General features: G+C 48.6%; 1 protein-coding gene across 4 annotated transcripts in view; it reads right to left on the bottom strand.

Moving 5' to 3' along the window:
• The window catches only part of Lemd1 (LEM domain containing 1), a 33,885-nt gene extending 20,447 nt beyond the window's left edge, over positions 1 to 13,438 (bottom strand). For 3 of the 4 annotated variants that reach the window (XR_013043246.1, XM_042258118.2, XM_042258121.2), the window contains exons 1-4: positions 13,326 to 13,438; positions 11,684 to 11,791; positions 10,871 to 11,071; positions 7,469 to 7,539 (exon numbers count right to left, since the gene is read on the bottom strand). Coding sequence is in view for 2 of the 4 variants with exons in the window: in XM_042258118.2 (XP_042114052.2) it covers positions 7,469 to 7,539; positions 10,871 to 11,071; positions 11,684 to 11,765 (354 nt within the window). In the remaining 2 variants the exon portion in view is untranslated. The remainder of the gene's footprint in view (positions 1 to 7,468; positions 7,540 to 10,870; positions 11,072 to 11,683; positions 11,792 to 13,325) is intronic. The other variant, XR_006061945.2, reaches the window with a different exon arrangement.
• Positions 13,439 to 26,305: the final 12,867 nt, after the last annotated feature.

Here is a 26,305-nt window from a genome sequence, read left to right as displayed (position 1 = left end):
GTTTATCAGTTAATTAACAAACTATTATAGTGATGTTTAACATCAGGTCTTCTAGAACACACTACTTGATCCACACACTTAACGGAAGCCATTTACATTCCCTTGACTCATTGGGCCTTCTGATAGCAACATTTAACCCTACACATGCTAACTGTGGGCCTACAAGGTCTCTTGGGTATCTACAAGGCAAAACAGACAGTAAGGCACAGAGAATTAAAATCCTATTAAAAATCCTATTCCACTTTAATCTGGGAATAACCTAAGAATTTGAAGGTTTTTCTCCCGAGTATCCACGTACCCTGTACATTAAGGAAGTGGGGAGAGGGGACAGGGACACAGGTGTGTGAGCAGAAGAATGGAGCAGCGAGGCAGGAGGGGGTTCCGAGTGTCTCCAGGTTGAGATGACAGAGCAGAGGAACTGGGGTGGCATGTGCTCTGGAGTCACGGAAGGGGCAGGGGGAGGAGCGACTCGGGAATGTTGCTACCCGCAGAGGCCAAGAAGGCGGCAAGGGGGTGATGCTGAGGAGGAGGCTACTGTGACAGGGTGATTATCTACACATGAGAAAAACGGAAAATGGAGCAAAAAAATAAATACGTTGATGATAATAGAATCCACAATCAGAGGCCCATGGAATTCAGGTTGGAGAAGTGACCCTCTAAGAGAAATTGCTAGAAAGAACAGACCACTGAAGTGTTGATTGCAGTTGGAGACCAGTGTTAATTTCAGACACACGTACATAAATAGTCAGAGACCAATGCATTCGTACATAAATACATGCATTATATACAGAACAATACATATGAGCATTCTGAACAGGCCAGTAGTGATGCTACCTCAGTCTTGGTTTCTAAGTACCACCCTGCTGGCCCACAGGGCCTGAAGTAAAGGGATTTCTGGGACAGGGGAAGAGCAAGGTAAGTCTGAAGTGTCTTCTGAGCTGGAAACTAAGAAATGATATAGACTTGTCAAAAAGCGTACCACATCCATCTTCACAAGGCTGCCTCTGGCCAAATCTGGGATAAGTCAAGCATTAGAGTGATACTAAGATGCAGAGGCAGGTGGATCTCTGTGCGTTTGAGGCCAGCCTGGTCTACAGAGCGAGTTCTAGGACAGCCAGGGCAACACAGAGAGACCCTGTCTTGAAAAACAAAACCAGATACTTAGAAGGTTTCAGATGTAGCTCCATGGTGAGGTGTGTGCTTAACATGCTGGAGGGTCGATCCCTAGCAGGGACTCGTGTATATTTGTACACACACAGCAAGTAAACTACCTGTCTTAGGGTTTCTGCTGCTGCAATGAAACATCATGACCAAAAGCAAGTTGGCGAGGGAAGGGTTTATTTGGCTTACACTTCTAGGGAAGTCAGGACAGGAACTCACACAGGGCAGGAACCTGGAGGCAGGAGCTGATGCAGAGGCCATGGAGGGGTGCAGCCAGCTGGCTTGCTCCCCATGGCTTGCTCAGCCTGCTTTCTTACAGAACCCAGGACCACCAGCCCAGGGACGGCCACAAGGGACTGGGCCCTCATCCATCAACCGCTAACTAAGAAAACGCCCCACAGGCTTGCCTACGACTCAGTCCTATGGAGGCCTTTTCCTGTTTGAGCTTCACCTCTTCCCAGATGACTTCAGCTTGTGCCAAGTTGACATAAAACTACCCAGCACACTATCCCCGGGATCTGTGAGGCATTGTCACAAATCATCAGGCCCGAGAAAGGGGTCATAGAAACCCAGACTTAAAGTTGGTTCATCAAAAGCACAGGAGAGCCAAGGAGTGGGACTGGAACCTTCAATGGAAGCAGTCTGGGAGACTGAGCTCTCAACCTGCGGGACCTGATGCTAACTCCAGGTAGCTGTCGAATTGAATTGTCCATTTCTGTACGAAGAATTGGAATATGGGCTTGTATCTCTCTGCCTCTGCCTCTGCCTCTGCCTCTGCCTCTGTCTCTGTCTCTGTCTCTCTGTCTCTCTGTCTCTCTGTCTCTCTCTCTCTCTCTCTCTCTCACACACACACACACACACACACACACACACACACACACACACACACATCTGGTGTCAAGAATAGTCCGCAATTAAAGTAGAGCATACTAACCCAACGGAAGGAAAGCACTGATCTCCAAAACTGGCCTGGGCATGATTTATAGGGAGAGACTTAGGTATTGTTTTGCCAGGATGAAGGACATTGAAGCAAGACAACTAGATGTGAGAGGTGTTTCTGGATTGGGACAGTAGACCAGAAAGCAAAAGGATGCTGCCGAGACAATCGTTGCAGCCAGCCGGGTCTGGGCACTGGAGGTGGGCTCGGCCCCGGGGGGATCTCTGGAGTGTTAGAGGGTGATTTGCCTTGAGGTCAGCAGAGTGCCTGCCCAAGGGCTGGAGGCTTCTTGTCTGCAGTGTGTTCTCAAGAGGGTTCAGAGACACAAGCCACCCCAAAATGATACTTGGTAACAACGTAACAACAACGGAGTCTGGTGAAAGAATGCAGAGTACTTTCTACAGCTCTCGCCACTCTGGAGCTGTAAAATTATTGCCAAGTAACTTAATTTTAAAATGTTCCAAAGAAATGGAAGAGGATATAGGTAGAAGATGGAGGAGGAGCCCTCATTACCTGGGGGCACAAAAACTTTTGTCTTGTTGTTCTAATTTTTGTGAGTCGATGTCTCAGTATGTAGCTCAGGGTGGCCTTGAACTTGGAGTGCTTCTGGTTTACAGATGTGTGCCACCACGCCCTGCTTATACACACTAGACTGTTAAAGGTTCGGCCTGCCTCCGTTGCATACAGAAAGCAGTCTTTAATTAGGCCTGAGTATTTACTTATATAAATATTCCTCCGGGCGCTCTGGTAAGTCATATTCTGCAGCACTCTGGGCTCAGCGCTGAAGATCTTATTTCCATTACTTTAGTTTTTCACTGTGTCGCTGTGTATTGTGGCTAATTAAATACTGTGCTTTTTATGGAACAATCCCGCTAACAAAAACAATAGCCCTCATTTGTAGCTAAGTATCTTTTATTAGATGGCATAACTACTCTGCTCCGAGCTATATCCCCAGCCTGACTTATATGTCTGAACTCCACCTCCACACCTCACTACAAGGCAGAAACCATTCTTAGCCTACTTACAGGTGGGGAGCTCACACACAGCAAGGGTGGGACCTAGCCAAGTGAGAGGCAGAGCTGGGACTGAGCCCTGGCAGTCTGTCTCTAGCACCCATACTTTGTGATATGTCTTTTTGTATCTAGAGCACATTTTAAAGTTTTTTCATAGCTGGGCATGGTGGTATACACCTTTAATCCCTGCACTCAGGAGGCAAAGGCAAGGGGATCTCTGTGAGTTCAAGGCCAGCCTAATCCACACAGTTAATGCCAGGCCAACCAGGGCTGTTATAGTGAGATGCTGTCTCAATAACAAAAAGGTTTCTTCGGCATAGAAACCATATCACTCTTTGTGCCCACGCTCTTCTTCAAGCAGATTTAAGATAATGTCCTGTGCCCAGAAGTGACCCTTAGCTGATAAGCTGAGCCTGGGTGGAAGCTCTGTCTGTCTTCTGAACTGTTGTCCGTTCACTAGACATAAGCACAGTCTCTCAAAGTTGTACTGTCTGTCTAAGGGGCAAAATAACAGGCGTGGAATAGGAAATGAGAGAAAGAGGCCATACTTCAGTGTAGGACTAAGGTTCCTTCCAAAGAGGCCAGTAGGGACCAGGAAGACCCTCTTCATATGCCTGGAGTTGAACTGAGCTCAGAGCAAAGACGAATTTTCTATCTCCAACATTTTATGACCTAGAGAGAAAGCTCTTGGGCAAACGGTTGGGGGAGGCTGACGGGAAAAGCGGATTCCTAGGCACGGGGTGTGTGTGAGAAGCTTGGGGTGGGGTGTGTAGGAAAGTGGCAAATGAGAGGAAACCGCCCAGGCTGAAGGCCAGAGACACTGGGGTTCTGGCCACAAAGACAGGTTATCTCTGGACAGAAGAAAGGAAGTCTTTGAAGGGGCAGCATCGCTCTGTCTCTCTCTGTCTCTCTGTCTCTGTCTCTGTCTCTGTCTCTCACACACACACACACACACACACACACACACACACACACACACACGAGAGAGAGAGAGACAGACAGACAGACAGACCCACTCCCTACCAGCTTGCCAGCAGCCCTCTGGCTTTTGGCTATAGCACCCCTCTCCAGGTGAGGTGTACACACACAAATGCTTCAGTCCTTGGGACTGACCCCAGATGACCACGTGCCTGTTCTGACCAAGACAGTCCTGTCTTACTCTTGTTCCAGTCTCCCGGACTAGGAACCTCCATTCTTTCTTCATCCTGTTTGGGGTGATAAATCACACAGGCACCTTACTCAAGTCCTACTTTATACAAGCCGCCAGTGGAGGCTGTTAGCGCTGTTACAATCGACGGTAAATCCCTTTGAAGAAGGAGGGAGGGCCTGAGTTATACATGCAAACCTAGCTCTCACCCCAACGCTAGAGAGATGAGCCGTGTCCAGTCCCCATCTGATGAAAAGTGCTACGGACTTCTACACAGAGACCTGGCTAGCTTGTCTTCTTTGCTAGGCATGTGCTTTACTACTGAACTGGCTTTGTGGGTGGTCTTAACGACCAAATCTGCAGGCTACGGAAGTGGTTTGACAAAATACATGTTCACTCTGTTAAGTGGGGTGTTGCCACGGTCAAAGTCCACGTCTCAAGATGGCTGCACTTCACTAGGGACCTACGAAAATGATAGACGAGTGTATTGAACAAACACAAAGCCTCCCCTCCTAGGCACTGACAAGATTATTTGGTGCAGGCCACTGCTCCAAATTGTGCATACAGCAGTGTCTGCATAAACCCACTTTCTATCACCTTTTCGAGGAAACCCAAATGCTTATTCACATTTCCTTCCAGCTATAAAGTGGAACAGATGTCGTGGGGGCCTTCTGAACAATCGAAATGCCTTATATAAATCCTCCCCATTGAAAGATTCTGTGCCATCACCAGCTTTCCCTGAAATTCTATTGCCAGTTGAAAATATCGATGGCGCTTTGTCTCGGGTTTATGTAAAGCGAAGACGGCGGGCCGCTGCTTCCACTTTTAGGTGTTTCAAGTAAGAAGGCTGCTTTTTGTGCTGTTTCCATCCTTGTAAGATCTAGACAAAAGGGCTTTCTGAGGAACTGGGGATTAGTGAATAGGAAGGATTCCTTTAGAGAGCCATTTAGTAGACTTTTAAAAATCCTTTTAGAAAATGCCATGCTCACTCAAAATCCCTTCATCAAATCCGAACTGTTTCTGAATGGGAGGCGGCCGCTACAGCCGTGTTTACCTGGGGTTTCTTTTTCACTTATTCAAATTCAGCAGGTAGTTTAAATACCAGAATCCAATCGCAACTAACCTATTGGTTGCTAAGACTGTGTGATAGGCTTAGCGAGTACACTTTAGGCCCCTGGCAGGTGTAGGACCCTGGGATGGCTCAGCTAATGAATGGGGTAAAGTGCCATTTCAAAGGGATCCACATGAGTGGCCTTTGAAGCATCTCTTACAAAATTACTGGATTTTAACAGGGGAGAAAAAGAGCCGGGCATGAGAAGAGAGAAAAAGAACTCGAGGCACAAGGACCAGCTGGCATGGAGCTCAGGAGCCGCTGCAGGAAACACACCAGGTGCATCTGCTGGGTGAGGAGGGGTAAAAGCTGCAGGAAGCAGCCACGTGTTCCACGGGGTAGAACCAGTGAGCGGGGTTCTGACTGAGACTGAACCTCGGAGGGTAGATTGGGACTGGGGAAAGTCAGGGGCAGGAACCACTTAGGGAGGTCTCACAGTTGTTCAAATAAAAACCTAACGATACCAGGGGAGGTGGGACAGCAGTAAGAAGAGGAAGAGAGGTTTCTGTAGGGCGGAGGTTGGGGATGGAGCCCGGGGTTTGTATACACTAGTCAGTGGTTACAGCTGAGTTATATCAGAAGCCCCAGGTTAATTGACTGGTTGGTTAATTGATTGGTTGGTTGCTTGGTTGCTTGGTATGTATTTTTTTGAGATAAGGTCTTGCTGTGTAGCCCAGGCTAGCATGGAGCTTACCATCCTCCTGCTTCGGCCTCCTGAGTACTGAGATTAAAGGTACAAACCACCTGGACCTGCCTGGAATAGTTGTTGTTGTTGTTGTTTTTTTTTTCTTTCTAAAAAAAAAAAACCCTGATTCCAATCTCTGGCATTTGGAAACGGCTATATGTAAGAACCATGAGGAGAGGCTATTCCACCAGAGGTCTGGGCCTTAAGCCTGGACAGTGGTGGAGAGCGGTAAGCAGAGGCCTCCTGTGTGGCTGGATGGGAGTGGGAATGTGTTTGCTCCTCACGCCTATCCTGTCTCTATGGCTGGGGGAACGGCCATGTGGCAAGGTATGAACACATCCCTCCAACCTGCAAATACTCATGACTGTGAGGGATCATTTGTTGAGCGGATGCAGGGAGGAAGGAAGTTTCGAGACTGAATAAATCAACCTGACACAGGCCAGTGCCTGAGGAGGGTCCTGGAGGAGTCATCACAGGAGGAAGTGACAGGGAAGCCTGTAAAGACAGAAGAGAGGGCTGGAGCCAGAGGTCTCGGGCATAAGGACATTTAGAGGGCAACACGATTGTCAGGAAGGAAACCCTTGGAGGAGCAAAACTGAGAATCGCAAAAGCAGAGGCGCCAGGCAGACCTCAAAATACTAAGGGACAGCCAGGCAGTGGTGTCACACACCTTTAATCCCAGCACTCGGGAGGCAGAGCCAGGCGGATCTCTGTGAGTTCAAGACCAGCCTGGTCTACAGAGTAAGATCCGGGACAGGCACCAAAACTCCACAGAGAAACCCACAGAGGGCAGAAAAAGAAGCCAGGAGGGTCAGAGTGTGAGAACTCCTCAGTCAGTGCCAATGCCGCGCTGTGAGGTGCTCATAGCACAGGCCTGCCCACTGCTTGCTTGACAACCCCCAGCAGGCAGAGTCTGTTGGATGCAGCTAACTGGTTTCCCCAAGGCATGCCAAGCAGTGGGCAGGGCCCCTGAACCAGCCGGGTCTCTCCTGAGGGAGCCCCTCACATGTGTGGCCTCCAGCCTCGCTGGGGTGGGGGGTTTGGCCACACCTCAGCATCTGGCTGGCAAGGAAAGGAGACTAGAGATTCATGTTTATCCTGTGTTCATAGTGGGCCCCGACCCACGTTCAGTATGTGAATGTTGAGGGAATCGTGCAGGTGAAGCCTGAGGCTGGCAGAGCCCATGGTGAGTCTTTCACTACGGGGTAAAAGGAACATTGATACTCTGGGTTCAAGGCTAGAACAAAAAAAAAAAATCATTTCAAAAGGCAGAAGTTTTTCATTAAAAGATCAGCTTTAGACAAGGACTTCAGGACTCTAACAAAATGCAGTGAGCTTCTTTATAGATCTGAAAATGCAAATTCCTCTGTTTAACATATGTGTAGAAGCATTCGTGAGTTAGAATTGTACATACTTTTTTACATTCCTTGCCTTTGTCTTTTGAGAATTTGATATTTCCTTTCAAAACGATATTTACCGCTGGATCTGGGGAAAGAAAGGAAAATAGGCCATGAGAACCTACAAGAGAGCAGAAGAGATAAACACTAAGTGTTTTTTTTTCTCAGCTGTGGGGCGCTTTCACGAGGGGGAGAACATTCACGGTGCCCTTTATTGAGAAAAGAGCCTTCCTTCCAGAGCTGCAGGAGTGGAGTGAGCCGAGCCCAGGCCTCCTGGGGGACGCGGCTGGCTGTCATGTTTGTGTGCCTCGGAGAGACAGAAGCCAGCAGGCTGCTCTCTGGGTGACTGTTTACAGCCAGCGTTGTCCCTGTGTGTCCCAGTGCCAGCTGTGAGCCCTGTGTGTCCCTGAGTGTCAGGACAGAAAGACTTTCTGCCTCCTCTCCAGAACAGCACCCTGAAGAAGGGGAGACAGCCGGCAGCAGAAGGCAACCCATAGTGACACTTTGGGGTGCAGGGAAGACACGTGCTGATGCGCACGTTCAGCCTGGCTATTCATAGAGGCACTTGCTTTTTCTTTGGCTCTTTTGAGGCAAGGTTTCACTATTTACTCCAGGCTCCACCTCCCAGCCGAGGCCCTCCTGTCTCAGCCTCCCCCGTGATGGGATTACAGACGTGCTCCACCACATCAGGCTAATATGGGCATTTCGAGTGAGATAGCTGAGAAGTTTTGAGAAGAGGTTGGTGGCCAGGTGTATTGTCACACACCTGTGATTCCATCACTAGTTGAGACTGAAGCAGGAGGGTCACTGCAAGTCCAAGGCCATCCTGGTCTATATGGTGAATTCCAGACCTTGGACTACATAGTGAAAATCTATCTCCCACCCACCCTCTCAAAAAACGAAAGAGGTTGGACAATTAAAACTACATCCTTTGCTCAAGACAATGAATGATAAGGAGAAAAATCTAGTCACTGGTTGTTTGTGTGACCTAATGAACTTCCTGTCCTTGCTCTCCTCCCCAGTCCCACCCCCAACCCCAGCAGGGGCTTTTGTGACCTTCTGGGTCCAGGCTGAGACAGGGATGATCCCGCATAAACTCGGGATCATTCCAATGGCACTAGAAGGCTTCCCATGGAGGGCAGTTTTGGGATTGGGGCAAGCACTGGTGGCTGATAACCCAGGACTTCATGACAAGTGGAGTCTCCACCTCTGACCTGGAAGTTGACATCTGGTAGACCCAGCTGAAAGCAGTCATGCTCCCCAATGGAAAGCAATTTTCTTCAGTCCCAGCAGAAACACGTCTGTGGAGGCTGTGTCCTGGGAACTGCAGGGCCAAGGGGTGGGGACCCTTGGCTCAAACTAGCTTGAGCTGGCCACAGATTAGCTCTACAGCTTTGACTTCGTGGGCAGCCCTGGATAGTTTCTGTGGACGGACTAGTTCCCTAAGCTTCTTTGGAAGGGAGGAAACAGAGAAGACCCCCGTCTGAGACAGCCATTTGTCCCACAGTTTCTTGTACACTGGTCTACCTACTGGCCTGTGGGGTCTATCCCTAAATCCTGTTGTCCTTTCCAAACGAGTTGTCCATGCCCATTGGAGAAATCTCTGTGTCCCTCTGATATCAAGATTTTTTTCCCCAGAAAGCACTTGCACTGTTTAATTAAACTGTTAATAAGTGTGGGAAATTGTCCTTTTGTATAGATCTCACATGCTCCAAAATACAATATGTTCATCAAGAATAGGCTATGAGGTAGAAAGCACAATTTTAAGAGGCAGTCCCAAGTTCAAGTCTCAGTTCTGTCACTATTTGTGTGTGTGCGCGCATGTGTGTGTGCGTGTGCGTGTGCGTGTGCGTGCGTGCGTGTGTGTGTGTGTGTGTGTGTGTGTGTGTGTGTACATGTGCTTGTGAGCCCGGGTGGTCCTCAAGGCCCTGTGTACACTAGACAAGTGCCCTATATTGAGCTACACCTCCAGTACAGCCTGTTCTGCCTTTTTACCCTCAAACATATATTGAATCCCTGCTGTGTGAGGCCGGACAGAGAGTGGTAGTGAAGCTAAATGGTCTGACTCTTCACGTCATAGCCCAGTGTGCACTCATCTCCTCGGGCCACTTCTCAGTGATAAGATTTGGAGCTAGTCCCTTGTCTTAGTTAGGGTTTCTTTTCTTTTTTCTTTTTCTTTTTCAAGACAGGGTTTCTCTGTGTAACAGTCCTACCTGTCCTGGAACTCGCTCTGTAGACCAGGCTGGCCTCAGACTCACAGAGATCCGCCTGGCTCTGCCTCCTGAGTGCTGGGATTATAGGCGAGCATCACCATTGCCTTGACTTAGTTAACGTTTTTATTGCTGTGAAGAGACACCATGACCATGGCAATTCTTATCAAGGAAAACATTTCATTGGGGCTGGGTTACAGTTCAGAGGCTTAGCTCATAATCGTCATGGTGGAACACGCTGGCCTGCAGGCAGACGTGGTGCTGGAGAAGGAGCTGAGAGTTCTACATCTGGATCCAAAGGCAACAGGAAGTGAACTGTGTCACTGGGTGTAGCTTGAGCATAGGAGACCTCAAAGCTCACTCACCCCCAGGGACGCACTTCCTCCAACAAGGCCACACCTTCTAACAGTGCCACTCCCTTTGGGGGCCATTTTCCTTCAAACCACCACATCACTCCAGCACTGGGAGAGCTAAAGGGCTTAATGGACATCAGTCCAGAAGACGTGGGTGGCCCACACCAGGTGCTGTTTCCTTGGGCTAACGGGGGACTCTTAGGAAATATTTGTGGGATATATAGTGAGGACCTCCAAGGCCATCCTCTGAGAGCCCTGGGGACAGAGACTGCTGTGGGCGTATGATTTGTGCTGCTTTACACAGTGTGCCTGCTGGGGCCAAGGCCACCAGAAGCAAAGCCAAGGGATTCCAGGGACCACAGCCTCCCACCCACTCACTCGTCTCCAAAACGCCTGTCAGCGATTTGTATGTAAGAAGTTCAGAGAAGGGCAAGCTGACTCATCCTTCTTTCTGGGTGGGAAATCACCTAATCCAGAGAAAATCGCAGTGAGATGTATCCGTTTAAGACAAAGCGGGTCTTGAGACCTCACAGAGGCTGGAACCCTGCCTGTAGGAGCTAATTTTAAGGGATGCACACACGTAAGCCAACTCTAGTTAGGTGAAGGACACTGGCCAGTCCTTCCCCCAACCTCTTATCCAGCCCTGTCTTCTGTGTGAATACAGACATTGCTGTTCAGATTCTTCTGCAGCCCAAGGGCTTATTCTGTAGGCTCTGTGCAAGCTCTGTGAGAAAAAACGAGGCCACACGGCTATTTCACAGGTCAGCATGCACATCATCGACGGTGTGTAAGTCACGCTGGACAGGGTATTAATAAATGGGAAGCTGCCATCTGGCGGCACAACAGACGTTGGTACCTTCACTGTCGTCGCTGTCCTCAAATCCATGCAGCTTTTTGGGTCGCTTCATGACAGGTAGTTCACAGGGAGGCTTTTGGGGTCTCTTTATGACAAGTAGTTCACAGGGAGGCTTTTGGGGTCTCTTCATGACAGGTAATTCACAGGGAGGCGAGACCAACAATTGTACTAACTTTTTTTCGTACATTTTTCTGGTGGAAGCTGAGAAACAACCAGGAGAATTAAACTGTTCCGTGTTGTATGCACAGGGTTCAGAAGGTATCTTATAACCCAGACCTTCCTTCTAGGACCAGACATTACTGGCTAATTATGGCTTTTAGCAGTGAAGCGGACCCCACACACACACACACAGGCACTCAAGTCACTTTTACCATTATACAAACAGGTAATGCCTACAGATTATCAATAACCAGGTACTGGATATATCTGAGAGCAAACAGGACGTGGTTGTCTGTGAGAATAGAGATAATGAAAATACAGGGCACATCTAAAAACCCAAGGCGACTAATGGAATAGTTGGATTTTCAGCATTGAAACAAAACAAAATAAAAACAAAACAACAACAACAAGAAGACAAACAAACAAACAATCCCCCCTCCACAGCCTCCGGCCTTGTATTTCCCAATCTGTAAGGACCTGGGGCTGTCTGTGACATCTTGCTTCCATATGGCTGTTTTCCTTTTTGTATTTTTAGTGAATTTCGCTGCATATGTTGTTCCTACTTTTCCTCTTGGGATTTAAACTTTGGAAGTGGTTTCTAAGCCACGAATGAATCCCCGCCTGCCCCCCCCCCCATAGGAACTGTAAACATACGTAGTATTGGGCCAGTTGAAAATCCAAGCTTCTTCAGTTGTTTGTGCAACTCATAGTCACTCAGACACTGCACATCCACCATGGTGACGGAAACTTGGCCTCTGACTCCTTGAAGCAGGAAAATATTAAACTCATTGAGACAATTTTACAAATACATACTACAGCTCAGGCGCGAACCGCCTTACCCCTCTGCTCTCCCCCAGAGAGTCCTGCTGGGACTGGCAGTCTTGAGGCAGAGCTTGGGAGGCTTCTTCTACTCTACCCAAGGTTCCTAAGGATCAGTGATTTCTAACTTTACTACTCAACTAATGTAAGAAAATTTACGTGGGTAAAATGAGCAACATATTTCCATGATGCTCTGGAATTCTGCTCAGGACTCCAGCACCCCCCGAAGATAAGCCGTTAATTACATACGAAAGAGGTGAGAGAGATTTGTTTTCAGTGAGCTAGGAACGTTATTTATCGCTGCCCTTCTTTTCCTGAGACTACCGGGTGCTCAGGGACATCCAGGATTGCAAGCTGTGGTGGTTTTCACGTGTGTTGTTTAACACTGAGCACAACGAGATGCAGTTTTCAAAGGATTAAGGTTTTTTACTTACATGCATTTTGTGCACATGCACTTGTGTGGAGGGGTGGGTACCACAGGGCACATATGGAGGTCAGAGGACAGCTTGGGAATCACCTCTTTCTCCACCATGTGGATCGACAGGCAAGGACCTTTACCTACTGACCTCCGTTGTCAGCCTAATGGTGTTTTCTGTTATTATTATTATTTTTTAAATTAGCCACTAGAAAACACTGTGGTTGATGGACCGGCATTTGGAAAAAGTCAACGCTTAATTCTTTGTACAGATTGAGTTATATAGGTTTGTGAAGTCTTGATCTGTCTAAACCTGTACAGCCTCAAGTCAATTAGTTTTATCCCCTTTATCTCTTGATTCCAACAGCCAAACTGACCCCATCACCCACCGAATGAGGTGGAGAAAGGTAGAGTCACTCATCTGGGGAGCCCTCTCAGAGGCTTGCCATGCAGGACTTGTTTATTGCACCTCATTTCTAACAGGTCCCAAGGATTTTAATATTGCCGTGATAGCAAGCTAAGCACTCGGCATGGCAGGATAGAGTCCCATTTTAAGAAATGACTTTGCTTTTATTGGTGCTCAATCAATGTCCAATTAGGAAGCACATCGTAAACAAGCTAGAAAAAGCCAGGGACTTGTGACCTATGACAGAGTGCTCAGGAACGCTTGCTTGGGTGATTTTGTGCTTCAAACTATGCTTCTTTTTGCAAACATGGTCTTGGTTAACATTAGTTTCCGCCTTCTCTGTGTGTCTGGGAAGCTGGATGAACCTTTCCAGAAATCAGTCTAATGTTGGAAAGGAAAAGGGCACATTGGCTCAGCAGCTCAGATTTTTATTTATTTTTTTATTATTTATTTATTTGGTACTGGAGGCACACTTAGGCAGATCTGGTGACATTTGTTCCAGAAAACAGCTGTCTGCTGTTTCCCTGGCTTCCCAAAAATAACCTTCCAAAGAGCTCTCATCAATTTCAAGTGACATTAGACAATCGCCCAGAGGGAACACACATATGGAAGACAAATATTCAAATGGAATCCAACTGGATGATTAATCCACTCACCCCTTCACATGGTTGTCTGAAGTCTATGCAGTCAAGCTGGTTACCTAAGCTGGGTGAGTCTCACCCAGGGGTTGCCATGAACAACTGTCCCCTCTTTGCCTGTTAGACATGGTGGCAATCACAATGACAGTGTGACATCAGCAGCAGTGTGACACCCCCCGCAACACTGATGGGGAAATTAGATGATGGAGGTAAGCTAAGTTCAAACAGAAGGAGGCACTGGCCAGCTTCAGGGGTGGGGTGCGGCGGCGGCGGCAGCAGCGAAAATTTGAAGAGGCTACAAGTTACCATCGTGCACAGGGCGTAAAGAGCAGCACACGGCTGTACAGTGCCAAGAAATGTGGAGGACAAATGAGAAGTCAGAGGAATGCCAGCAGCCAGGCCGCCATCTGCAGACTGGCAGGAAGATAGGAGAGCGGAAGAGACTCTGGTCCATGTGAAGGATTGTTCAATTAAGAAACTAAGAGCCAGGCATGGTGGCGCACGCCTTTAATCCCAGCACTGGGGAGACAGAGGCAGGTGGATCTCTGTGAATTTGAGGGTCTACAAAGAGAGTTCCAGGACAGTCAGGCCAGGGCTATTACATAGAAAAACCCTGTCTCGAATCCCACCTCCACCCCCCCACAAAAAAAATGAAAAAGAAGGAAGAGGAAGAGGAGGAGGAGGAGGGCCTGGTGAGATGGCTCAGTGGTTAAGAGCAATGACTGCTCTTCCAGAGGTCCTGAGTTCAATTCCCAGCAACCACATGGTGGCTCACAACCTTCTATAATGGGATCTGACGCTCTCTTCTGGCCTGCAGGTGTACATGCAGACAGAGCACTCATACATAAAAAATATATAAATAAAATTTAAAGAGGGAGAGAGAGAGAGAGAGAGAAAGGAAGGAAAGAAGGAAGGAAGGAAAGGAAGGAAAGGAAGGAAGGAAGGAAGGAAGGAAGGAAGGAAGGAAGGAAGGAAGGAAGGAAGGAAGAAGAAAGAAAGAAAGAAAGAAAGAAAGAAAGAAAGAAAGAAAGAAAGAAAGAAAGAAAGAAAGAAAGAAAGAAGAAAGAAAGAACAGAAGAAATCAGGGGCTGGCAAGCTGGCTCACTGGGTAAAGACACTTGCCACTAAGCCTGATGGCTTGAGTTTCATTCCTAGGACTCACATGGAAAGAACTGACACCTGAAAGTTGTCTGTCCTCCAACCTACATACACACACACACACACACACACACACACACACACACACACACACGCTGTGGCATGCAAGTGTCCAAATGTACAACACATACATATGCAATAGATGAATGTGGTTTTGTTTGTTTTTGTTTTTGTAGACCAGGCTGGCCTCAAACTTGTTTGTCTTTTTAATTAAAAGAAAGAAAAGAATTGGGATGGAGGGCATGTTCTGACCACACAGAAGTCTCATAGTTTGGGCCTCTTTAAAACACGTTCATGTCTCATTCCATTCTCTGGATACCCGCAAGACAGCTGAGACATATATCACCATCACATTGCAAAGAGGAGATCTTATTGTTGCTTTATTTTAGGGAAAGAGCCGTCATACTAGTAGCTGGAGCCTTTCAAGAAAAACTGCTGTGGTTTTCAAAACAATTATGCAAGACAAAATGTAACTGTGAGAAAACACAGTGTGTTCATTAAACACCAGAGGAAAGGAAGCCATCTGAGAGGGGCTAGAGGAAAGAGAGGAGCCAGCCTGCCCAGAGTCGAACCCCAGCTCCATCCCTTACCATCTGCAGATGACTGAGTTCCCCCTTTATCTGCAGAGGCAATGACAGCTGGAACTCTCCTCATGAGACTGACATGAGGCCTCCATGAATTAAAACGCATGAAGTACTTGGCACCCAGTAAAAGCCTAAGGATTTCCATGATTTTAATTATTTTGAGCTCTGGCCTCAGAGTTTCCATATCCAGTCCCCTCCTCCTGGAGGGCCCATCCCTTTACTCTTCTCATGAAGGTCCTGGGCCTCCAGCCTTTTCCAGGCCCTGGGAAAGAGTGGAGCATCTTGGGGTGGAGTGCTAGGAATGCTGTCTCAGTGCTCCCAGACTGTGACTCCCAAGTTCTGAATAGAGCACCAGTTTCCAAACACACGATGTGATCATTTATCAACATCCAAACACTGAATTCACCAGACAAAGGCTTAGAAAATTGACACATTCGTTTCAATCAAAGCAAATAAATGATAGGCTTGCCTTATTAGGATGCGGAAGCATTTTGTTTACATGGCCCAGAATTGCTTTCAGCAAAAATCAGCCAGCAGGTGGAATCACTTCCATTTTAAACAGTGAGACTGTTGGAAGGAGACAGGCATTTCTGAGTTATTCTCTGGACAAACCCTGGAATTTGAGACCAGTAGGGTTAAACTCAGCCGACTTTGAGCAGCATCTCTGGGTTGAGCTCCCGTTCTGTAGTCGTCCTCAGACAGACCGTCCTCATGCATATGCATGCCGTTATTGTCGACGCTGTTCCATCGGAGAATTCCTGTGCCCCGTGAAAGCCTGAAATCGTTGGCGTCAGTGTGCACAGCCTTCTGTCAGTCTTACCCGTGAGGTTCTGGGCACTGGCTTGTTTTGTTTTTATTCTCTCCATAGCTGTGAAGACATTTTATCCCATTTTTTTTTTTTTTGAGGTGAGCTTAATTGCCAATCGACTAGGTATTCAATATGATAAGGTATCTAAATCCTGAGTTTCCTCCTTTCATTAAAATGTAGATCCAATTTTCTCTTCCCTTAATGCCACATGCTGTTATTAAACCAAAATAATGGAAATAGTAAAAGCCAGATGTCTCTTCAGTCTCAGATTTGATACGGGGCACAATTTCCTCTCCTCAAGCCTAATCTGCCAGTTATTTACTAACCCCATCCTTCGGAAGAATACACAATTTAAATGTAAATGCAATTTACGTAGGGGAGCAGCTAGTAGACTTGCAGTTCCAGTTTTGCAAAGGGGAACTCAGCCAAAGCGAAGACCAGCAGCTGTCAGTCTCAGGTCGAGTCAGTCACTGTCTCTGAGCTTCGTTCTGAAGCCACCTGCCTCAGAGCCTCAGCTACAAGGCAAAGGGCTAGAGCCGCCATGACCTCAGGTATTCCAAACTGAATTTGCCGCTCCTCGGGGAAGGCTGGGTGTGCGTGGGTTTCCAGGAGCAAAGCCCACTGCCGTCAGCTCTAAAAGCCAGAACCGAGACCAAAAAAAAAAATCACAGTATCATTGAAGAGCTCCGCATCTCCGTTAAGAGAAAAGAATACAGACCATTAAAAGAAAATAAGATAAGTGTCAACAGGAGAGGCCCCAAAGTGTCATTCAGGCAGAGACTTCCAGAAACAGAGTGCTCTGTGACAAGGAGCCTGGGTGACAGCCAGGAGGGGGTGAGTGAGAAGGAAAACCAGTCAGGCTGTGTGGGGTCCAACTGTGGGGGATCTCGTGGGCTACAGTGAGGGGCTTGGCCGTTAGATGCGTTTAGAAGTTTCTAAGTGGGATGTGGCTCTGAAGTCCTATTTAGATTAAGCAGGATGACGGTAAGTGAAGGGCGAGCGGGTAGAAAAGTCTAGAAGCTATTTGAGGGGCTACCGCAGGCACCTGGAAAGGACGATCCTGGACAGGACACCCAAATAGACGTCTCTTCTGCTCTCTCAGAGAGGCTCCACCTGTCCCTGTCTCTTGTCTCAAAAGAGACCATATCCAGTGTGGCCCACAGAGTCATACACTTCAAAAGTGAATCGGCCTAAGTCTATTCAACCTTGGCTACACCCTACTTGAAGGCTGCAGCGACGCAAATAATCCATATTCCCTTTGTTTGGCTCTGGGATTAATTACACCTTTTAAAAATTTGCCTTCCTAATTAATCTTTCTTAGGCGAATGTTAAAATTAACTAATGGTCTTGGAGCCCCTGCCAGCTGGGCAGGGGAGGGGGCAGAGGGGGGTAGAAGGTGAGATGGATGCCACTGAAATCGATGCCACCCTGGATCACTGTGTGCCGGGGACTGTGTGCTGGCAGGGGTCCCTAAGGTTCCAGACTCCTGCCCCCAGGCAGCCGAAGCCTCTGGCATCAGGGTGTGGCTGCAGGTGAGAACGGGAGTAAGGTGGAGTGTCTGCTCCCAGGGAGCTACCTGTACCAGGGAAAGGGAAAAAATGGCTGACCAGAATGGTGAAGGCCAGAAGAGGACTTCCTGTTAAGAGATGTGGAGAGAGGAGGAAAAATTCCCAACAATATATGTGAAACCAAAGAGAAAGTCACATCATGGCCGCTGTATAAACGCAAAAGCAAATGTGTTTTTAACAAAGCATGTGCTGGAGCTTCAGGTCCGGCCCACCGGCAAAGAGCGCTTGTTGCTCTTACAGAGGACCAGGGGTGTCTCCCAGCACCAACGTGGAGACTTACAAACATCTGTAACTCCAGCCCCAGAGGATTCGATGCTCTCTTCTCACCTCTGAGGGCACCAGGCAAAACACATTAGACATAAAATAAAAATAAAAATAAATCTTTTTTTTAAGCATGTGAGCTTCCTTATTTAGATATGTTGTTGTTGTTGTTTTGTTGAGACGGAGTTTTTCTCTGTAGCCCTGGCTGTCCTGGAACTCACTCTGTAGACCAGGCTGTCCTGGAGCTCAGAGATCCGCCTGCCTCTGCCTCCAGAGTGCTGGGATTACAAAGGTGTGTCACCACCACCCAGCTTTTCCCCAGTGCTTTCAAACAAGGGTTCACAAACGCAAGGAGTCCTCCGAGTTGATGAGTCGGCAGTCGGGACACAGAAAGGCAGCCAGCCCCAGCAACTCCAGTCAATGCTTTGCTTATTGGACTCCACAAAAATTGTGTTCTTCTGGGTGTGTTTCATTAATTCTTTGAGAATGTCATATGAGCATACAATGGATTTTGATCACATGCTCCCCTAACTCCTCCCAGATCCACCCCTTCCTTCCTATCCTCTCTCTCTCTTTTTAAACCCGCCGAGTCTAAAGAATGCTGCCCTTATATTCATGGGGTGGGGCCATCCACTAGGCATGGTTTACCTATCCGGGGCCACACTCTTAAAGAACACTGACCCCTCCTCCAGAAGTCATCCAGTGTCAACAGCTCTTCAGCTAGGGGTGGAGCTTGTGAGTCCCTCCCACCTCCACGGTGATAGACTTAGTCTTGTGCAGGCAATACAGGGGCTGTGTTCGTGAGTACAACGGTCCCATCTTGTCTAGAACACACTGGTTTTTTTTGTTTGTTTGATTTTGTTGTTGTTGTTTTGTTTTTTTCTGATCTTCCCCATCCTCTCTTACAATCTTGCTGTCCCCTCATCCACAACGGACCCTGAGCTTTGGGAGAAGGGAGCATGATTTGGATGTCCCCCTTGTGGCCGAGTACTCCATAGACACCTTCTACACTTGGCTCAGTTGTGAGTCTCTGCATTAACCGCTGCATTAATCCGCTGCACACAGAAGCAACGTCTCTGATGATGTCTCTGAGAGCTGCACTAATCTACGGGTATAGAGAGAGGAATGTGGAGTTTGATACCACGTCGATTTAGTAAAAGAATAACTGAGGCCCACGGGCTCCCAAACTATTGATCCTCTGTCAGGTTTACAGCACCGAGTGTGAGTTTCCTCTTGTGGAGTGGCCCTCAGATCCAATCAGAAGACAGCTAGCTGGTTATTCCCATAACACACCTACCACTATTGCACCCACGGCCATATCTTGCCAGGTGTCTTGTTATTGTAGCTCACAGGATGCACAATTGAGTAAGGTTCATGATTACCATCCTCCCCAGCAACCTGCCTAGCCCCTTCCAGTACTATGGAAGCTAGCCCAAAGGAAGAAAGCGTCCTAGACAATACCAGCTTGATTACTCCACGTTCTGTGACCACAGTGGATGGTGTCCTCAGCAATAGGGTCTTTCCAGCAAGTTCTGATGGACAGCCAAGAGCAATGGCAATGGCCTATACTTGAGTTTATGGGAAACCCTGAAAATAGTGCACTCTGAGGAAAGATTCCCCTGCCACAGAGAGATAGGAAGCTACCCATCTACCCTGCTTTCCAAAGCCACTCCTTAACAGTGAAATGGTCTGGCCTCCTGGCCTGTTGAAAGACAAATGAGACAAGACTCTAATGCTGATAAGTGATTGTCTTGGGGGTTCACAGCCCTCAGCCAGAGATTTTTGGCACAAAGCCACATGCAAGACGTTTTAGAGAAGCTGTGATTAGAAGGCCATCTACAGTGGGGCTCTAGACCCCAAAGAAACTACACTCTAGATCTTCTTGGTTTTTGTTTTTTTGTTTTGTTTTTTTGTTTTGTTTTGTTTTGTTTTGTTTTTTGAGACAGGATTTCTCTGTGTAGCTTTGGTGCCTGTCCTGGATCTCGCTCTATAGACCAGGCTGGCCTCAAACTTACAGAGATCCGCCTGGCTCTGACTCCCATGTGCTGGGATAAAGGCGTGCGCCACCACCACCTGGCCTTCTTTCTTTTTCTTCCTTCCTTCCTTCCTTCCTTCCTTCCTTCCATCCTTCCTTCCTTCCTTCCTTCCTTCCTTCCTTCCTTCCCTTCCTTCCTTCCTTCCTTCCTTCCTTCCTTCCTTCCTTCCTTCCTTCCTTCTTCCTTCCTTTCTTTTTTTAGTTCAAATAAACAAGGAAAAATGTAAGTAAAAAGTCAAAGTTCATGGGCTGGGGACATAGCTCAATGGAAAAGCTTCCTCCCTGAGGTCCTCAGCTCCACCCCCAGTACGTGCTCACATACACTTAGTCGGAGAGCCAAATCACCGCTGATTATGGCTCTGGTGATTAGGAAGCTGTCTGGAGGAGGTCAGGCTGGGATGAACATTCTACGTAAGAGCACATTGTGAATACAGGGTTGGCCCTGGAAGTGGCTTTAGAGAGGCCAGTGGATGGGGTTGTGATCGTTTGCAGAACACTCAGATTTCTGGAGAGGTGGCAGTGCCAGGCCTCTTCTGTTTCTATGGTCTTTCTATTATGGGGCCGGCCACTGATGATGGGGAGCACCTGGAGATGTCCAGAGGGCATGTTGGTGACAGCTGGGATGAGTGATGGCAATACCCAGCAGGACAGAGCAGACAGAGAGCAGAGAGGGACATTTATGGGTCCCCCCGCCTCAGCTCTTGTAACTCCACGAACAGCGGTGGAGGGATCGCGGAGGGCTCTGGTCTGCCAGGGTCTGCTGGAGGGGGCACCAGAGGACCCTAGGACACTGCTTTGGAGAAGTTAGGAACTTAGCCTTGGGTGACATGGCCTCGTTTACAACCTGGACCTTTTGTAACACTGTCTCTGTTTGTATCACTCTCCCACCCTGTCACTCCTCGAGGAGATAACATGTCTCAGGTGCTTGTCACAATCAGCGAATGCTCACCGGGGGAGGAAGGCACATGACTATCCCATGGCACTAGACCCTTGGTGAGAGAGGATAGACGCCGCTGCCCTCTCCTCTGCCTAGGAAGTTCAAAGTTGCTCCTCCTCATTGTAAAAGCCAGCCCAGCCAGGGAGCCGCTTTCTCTGAGTGACATCAGAGAGAATACACTAGAGGAATGGGTTCATACCCGCCCCCCCAGAAGCACCTGGAGAAAACAACACCATTTGGTAAGAAACAGACCAAGGCGTTGATGGCATTGTGGGACATCTACTCCTGTCTTTTAAACTGCAAGGGGACTTTAAGTGAGGACTGTCACAGCCACAGAAAGACAGCAGTAGCAGAGGCAAAAGAAACCAGAAAGTAGCAGCAAGGGACAGAGGAGGAATGAAGTCTCTGGACCTGGAGTAACGTGAGGGGCCTCTAGTGGGACACTGTTCTCGAGAAACACACCAGTGCCCTAGTCAGTTCTGTAGTCACCAAAGGAAATGGAAACATCGGTTCCAGGAATCCTAACTGCCCCTGGGACAGAGAAGCGTGGATGTTTCCTGAGCACTGCAAGGGTGGACGGCGGCTGGACAGCCCGCGAGGCTGACCGGCAGGGCGCAGTCTGCAAAAGGCCTCAGAGCACACCCAGGAGTTCTGTGGCTTTCTTTATTCTGAGACGGCGAGAGCTCCTGACAGTTTTATGGAGGGCTTTCGTTTGTTCCCATGATTTTAAAACAGCTGAAGCATATTCGGGTTCGTAAACGACACTCGCGTGTAATGAAGCCAACAGTAGCCTTGCTTCAGTAGGTGTCAACATCTTGTCACCAGAGGGCTTTGGACAGAGGAATGACGCGATGACAGTTGCGTTTGAAAGGATGATAAGGATGCTGCAGAGCCGGGTACATGGGCGTCATTAGGCTATAGTGGTCCATTCATTTGTTTTTCAGTCATTCATTTGCTCAATAAATATTTCCTAAATTTTACTACATACCTGCTGCTGTCCTTGTTGCTATGGATTCAAGTGTAAAGAAAGTCTGAGGTTCCTGCCCCCTGGAGCTTTTGGCTTAGGAGGAGAAAGCAGACCAGTAAGCAAAGGGAGTGAACTAGGTTTCAGAGAGCAATGTGGAGATAGGATATTGGAGAGGAAGGGGTGGCCTGGGAGGATGATGCCCGTGGTCCAGGATCGATGGGAAGGTCAGGGTGCCTAGGGCAGCACAAAGTAAGGAGCAGAGGGTCCTGGAGAGGCCAGGTGGGAAAGGACCCTTACACTCAGGCAGTAGCAGGTGGGAGCAGTCCCCGGAAAGGGATGTGGGAGAAGAGCCATGAGGAATTGGTGATGGATCGAGGACAGGGTGGGGAGGTGCATGGACTCAGATGTGTGCTTGAATATCTTAGTAGATGGGGGTGCCTTTCCTCACGACAGGGAAGAAAGGCTATGGAGAGGTTTAGACTCCTACAGGGCTTCCTCTTAACCCTTCACAGTGAGGTCCTGGCAAGGGAGGTCACTCTTGCCTCTATCCCCAGGTCCCCAGTCAAGAAACCAGCTGCCACGCATCCTCTGGACCAGCAGTTACCACAGGCAATTCCAGATCCCCCCCCCCCCCCCCCCCGCTACAAGAATACCTCTCCAACACCACCTAGAGTAATCAGGATACTTTTTTAAAAAAGATTTTCTTGAGTCAGTTTCTAATGAAAATTGTATAGAAGACTGCTTTACCCCTGAGACTCCTTAGTCCCTGTGTCTGTCCATCCCCCCCACCCCCCACTGTCCACATGTATGGAAGCCAGAGGTCAACCTCACACTTATTGTCCACATTGTCTTTTGTCTTTTATGTAGCTCTGGCTGTCCTAGGACTCTCTCTATAGACCAGGTTGGCCTGAAATGTACAAAGATTCTCCTGCCTCTACCTACCAAGTGCTGGAATTACAGATGTGCACTACCACACCCAGATGTTTGAGTCAGGGTCTCTTTTTCTCCTTTGTTTTGAAATTTTTATTTATTTATTATGTCTACAGTGATCTGCTTGCATGTATCCCTGCAGGCCAGAAGAGGGCACCAAATTTCATTACAGATGGTTGTGAGCCACCATGTGGTTGCTGGGAATTGAACTCTGGACCTCTGGAAGAGCAGTCAGCGTTCTTAACCTCTGAGCCATCTCTCCAGCCCCTGTTTGTTTGTTTGTTTGTGAGACAGGGTTTCTCTTCATAGCCCTGACTGTCCTAGAACTCACTCTGTAGACCAGGCTGGCCTCAATTACAAAGATCCGCCTGCCTCTGCCTCTCGAGTGCTGGGATTAAAAGCATGCTCCATCATTTGGTTTGAGTCAGGGTCTCTTATTAGCCTGGAGCTCACCAGCTATGCTATGCTGGCTGGCCAAGGAACCCCAGAGTCTCTGTATACCCAGCACTGGAATCACAGCCACACATATGTACCACCACTCCCAGTTTTTACATGTGGATTCTGGGGATCAAACTCAGGTCCTCGTAAACTATCTTTGCAATCCTCTTCTTAGGCAGGGTCTCACACTGTAGCCTAGCCTAACCTGAAAACCACAGGGTAGCCCAGCTGCATTCAAGCTCACAATAGTCCTTCCTCTGTGTGTGCGTGTGTGTGTGTGTGTGTGTGTGTGTGTGTGTGTGTGTGTGTGTATAATATATACATGCATTCATATGGGTGTGTGCACATGTAATCTCTCTCTCTGTATGATATATACATGCATTCATATGGGTGTGTGCACATGTAATCTCTCTCTCTGTATGATATATACATGCATTCATATGGGTGTGTGCACATGTAAGTGCAGGCACACATGCACATCTGCTCACATGTGTGGAGTGAGAAGTCAGCAGCTGATGTCAGGGGTCTTCCGGGGATTCTGGGAAAGCATATCAGAAGCCCTGTCTCTTCACATTATTTTTTAAACTATTTATTTTTATTTTATGCGTATGACTGTTTTGTCTGCATCCATGTAAATATACTGTGTGTACGGCATGTGTGCCTTGTTCCCACGGAGGCCAGGTGAGGATGGAACCAGAGTCTGAGAGGGTTGTATGCTGCCAGGACATGCTGGGAGTCACACCCAGGTCCTCTGCAGGAGCGTCGAGTACTCTCAGCTGCTCAGCCGTCTCCCCAGCCCTCTTTATTTTCCGAGACAGTCTCTCACTGAACCTGGAGTCCACCGACTCAGCTAGACTGATGGTCAGTGCGGTCCAGGTGCCTTCCTGTCTATGCCTCCCCAGTGCTGGGACACAGGCGGCTTTTACACAGGCCCTGGGCATGCAAACTCACGTGCTTAGGCTTGCACAGCTCAGGCCCTGCTTCATTTTTTTAAATTATTTTTATTTTATGGGTATGGTGTTTTGCCTGCATGTATAACTTGCCAGAAGAGGCCATCAAATCATCTGCAATTGGAGTCACAGACAGTTGAGCCACCATGTGGAATCTGAGATTCAAATTCTGGTCTCCAGATCCCTGTTGGTTTTTTTGAGACAGGGGTATCACTACACAGTCCAGGCTGTCTGGGACTTCTGTATCATCTTGCTTAGACTTCTGAGTGCTCCCATTGTAGTCAGGTGCCAACATGCTGGCCCTTCCTTCCTTCCTTCCTTCCTTCCTTCCTTCCTTTCTTCCTTCCTTCCTTCCTTCCTTCTTTCCTTCCTTCCTTTCTTCCAATATTTTTTATGTGCATTGGTGTCTGTGTGAGGGGAGGGTGTTGGATCCCCTGGGACTGGAGTTACAGACAAACTGTGAGCTGAGAATTGAACCAGGGTCCTTTGAAAGGATGGCCAGTGCACTTAACCGCGGAGCCAGCTCTCCAGTCCCGACACTAGTCTTTTCCTGCTGGCCTTTTTCAAAGGACAGATTACAAGAGGAAAGGGGTCCTCTGAAGCCAGGCCAGTGTCTGCTGCCATTCTGTGTCATGACTTATGCTGCTGTCCCATTATATCAGGAGGACAAGAATGCCAAGAATTAAAGGGAGCAGGGGTTTGCTGGAAGGCTACGGGTAGGCCTGGGCTGGAGAGAAGTCTAGAATCAGAACATGTTCTCAGCTCATGCTGTGACTGGCGTAGCAGACAGATTTATTAGAAGAGGCCAAAAAAAAAAAAAAAAAAAGCAGCCTGTGATGATAGCTGGGGCCATAAGGAGGCAGAGACACCTCCCCACCCCCAACACAACCCAAATGGAAGATCAGTGGCAAGGAGAGGCGCCCGTCCCAGGAATCGGCTCTTCTGTTCTCTCTAGCCTGCTTTCCAGCCATTAACTGTCCTTGTCGTCGCGCCTCGTTCTTGAAGGACATTTTTCTCAGCTGTCTATTTTGGTGTTGGTTGGGGGAGGGGGCATTTGGGGTCATTGTCTGCAAATGCATCCTGGACAGCAGGAGTGTGCCGCTCTGGCTCCTCTGCCTGTCATCTGTCACCCAGCCAGAGCAGCCTGCAGCTAGGCCGGGGACTGCCTAATGAAGACAGAGAGGTGGCTCTGGCTGTGCACAGGTGTCGATTCCCCCATTAGTGGAGGTGACATTCCGAAGCACTCCTCATTACAGAGCAGACATTGGACAGGGCTGGGACACATATTGATGGCAGCAGGGCCAGCCAGCGTCTGTCTCAAATCCCACGGCCCCCGAGGAGTGAGCAAGAGACAGAAGCATCCTGAGTGTCAAACCCACCGGCCCCTCTCTTTGCAGAGAAAAACGAATTCTCGACAGGCCTGACACTGAGGAGCAAGACATTCTTTCTGCTCCTTGCGGACCCAAGGGTCCTTAGCTTCAGGCCCACCCCAGTGCTGACCAGCCCACACAGAATTCATGCAGAGGAGCTTTGCCCTCCAAGGAAGAGTTAATGGGGCCAGTGGTTGTGGGCCATGTCTGGTCCTCCCCTTCAGGCTCCGACATAGAGGCTTTCTTGGAGATGGACATGGACCCACGTTGTAGCTCGAAGAGTAGGGTTGCGGACATCTTACGGCGGGGGGGGGGGGGGGGGGGGGTCTGTCAGGGACCAGGGCCGCATGGACAAGACCAGAGGGAGTGAAGACCGGACAGACTTTCCTCTTGTCCTTGCACGCGTGTGCGGTTGGTTCCTTTGGGACAGGAGCGACCTGTCCATCATCTTGGAAATGCAGGAGCTGGGTGTCTGCAGCTTTCAGAGCCAAGGCTAAAGTGGCCATAAGAAGAGCTGCTACATGCACGCACACACCCCTCCAAACCCCAGGCGCCACCCTCCTTGGTCCCAGGCTCTGCGCACGCTCATTAGGCCGCCCCCGCACAGCTTGATTTTAAACTTGTAGCAGACGGAACTCGACTTAAAAATAACTATTTTGACAGTTGGGATGTAAATATGTGAGTGACGCGTGGGGCTGTTTTTCCTGCGTGCTTCCCCCCATCCTCGGTGCCAATCCTAGCCCCTGCTCCGCGGAGGCTGAGATGACGAGAGCGCCTCCTGCAGGGTAGTAGGCGCACTGCAGCGGAAGAATTCCCTTTCAACTTAGCATCACCTTGCAGTTGGAGGCAAATGTGTTTATACACGATGTCTTTGTCTATGACCTGACAAAGGAGGTTGTTTAGCTACTCTTGCGTTTGCTGTTGTTTTGAGATGGATCTTGCTAGTTACCACAAGCTGCCCTTGAATTCACAATCCTTCTGTGTCAGCCTCC

This window comes from Peromyscus maniculatus, chromosome 11 (genome assembly GCF_049852395.1).
Source record: "Peromyscus maniculatus bairdii isolate BWxNUB_F1_BW_parent chromosome 11, HU_Pman_BW_mat_3.1, whole genome shotgun sequence".
NCBI lineage: Eukaryota > Metazoa > Chordata > Mammalia > Rodentia > Cricetidae > Peromyscus > Peromyscus maniculatus.
The sequence above is the reverse complement of the archived record's forward strand: the minus strand, read 5'-3'. Positions and strand labels throughout refer to the sequence as shown.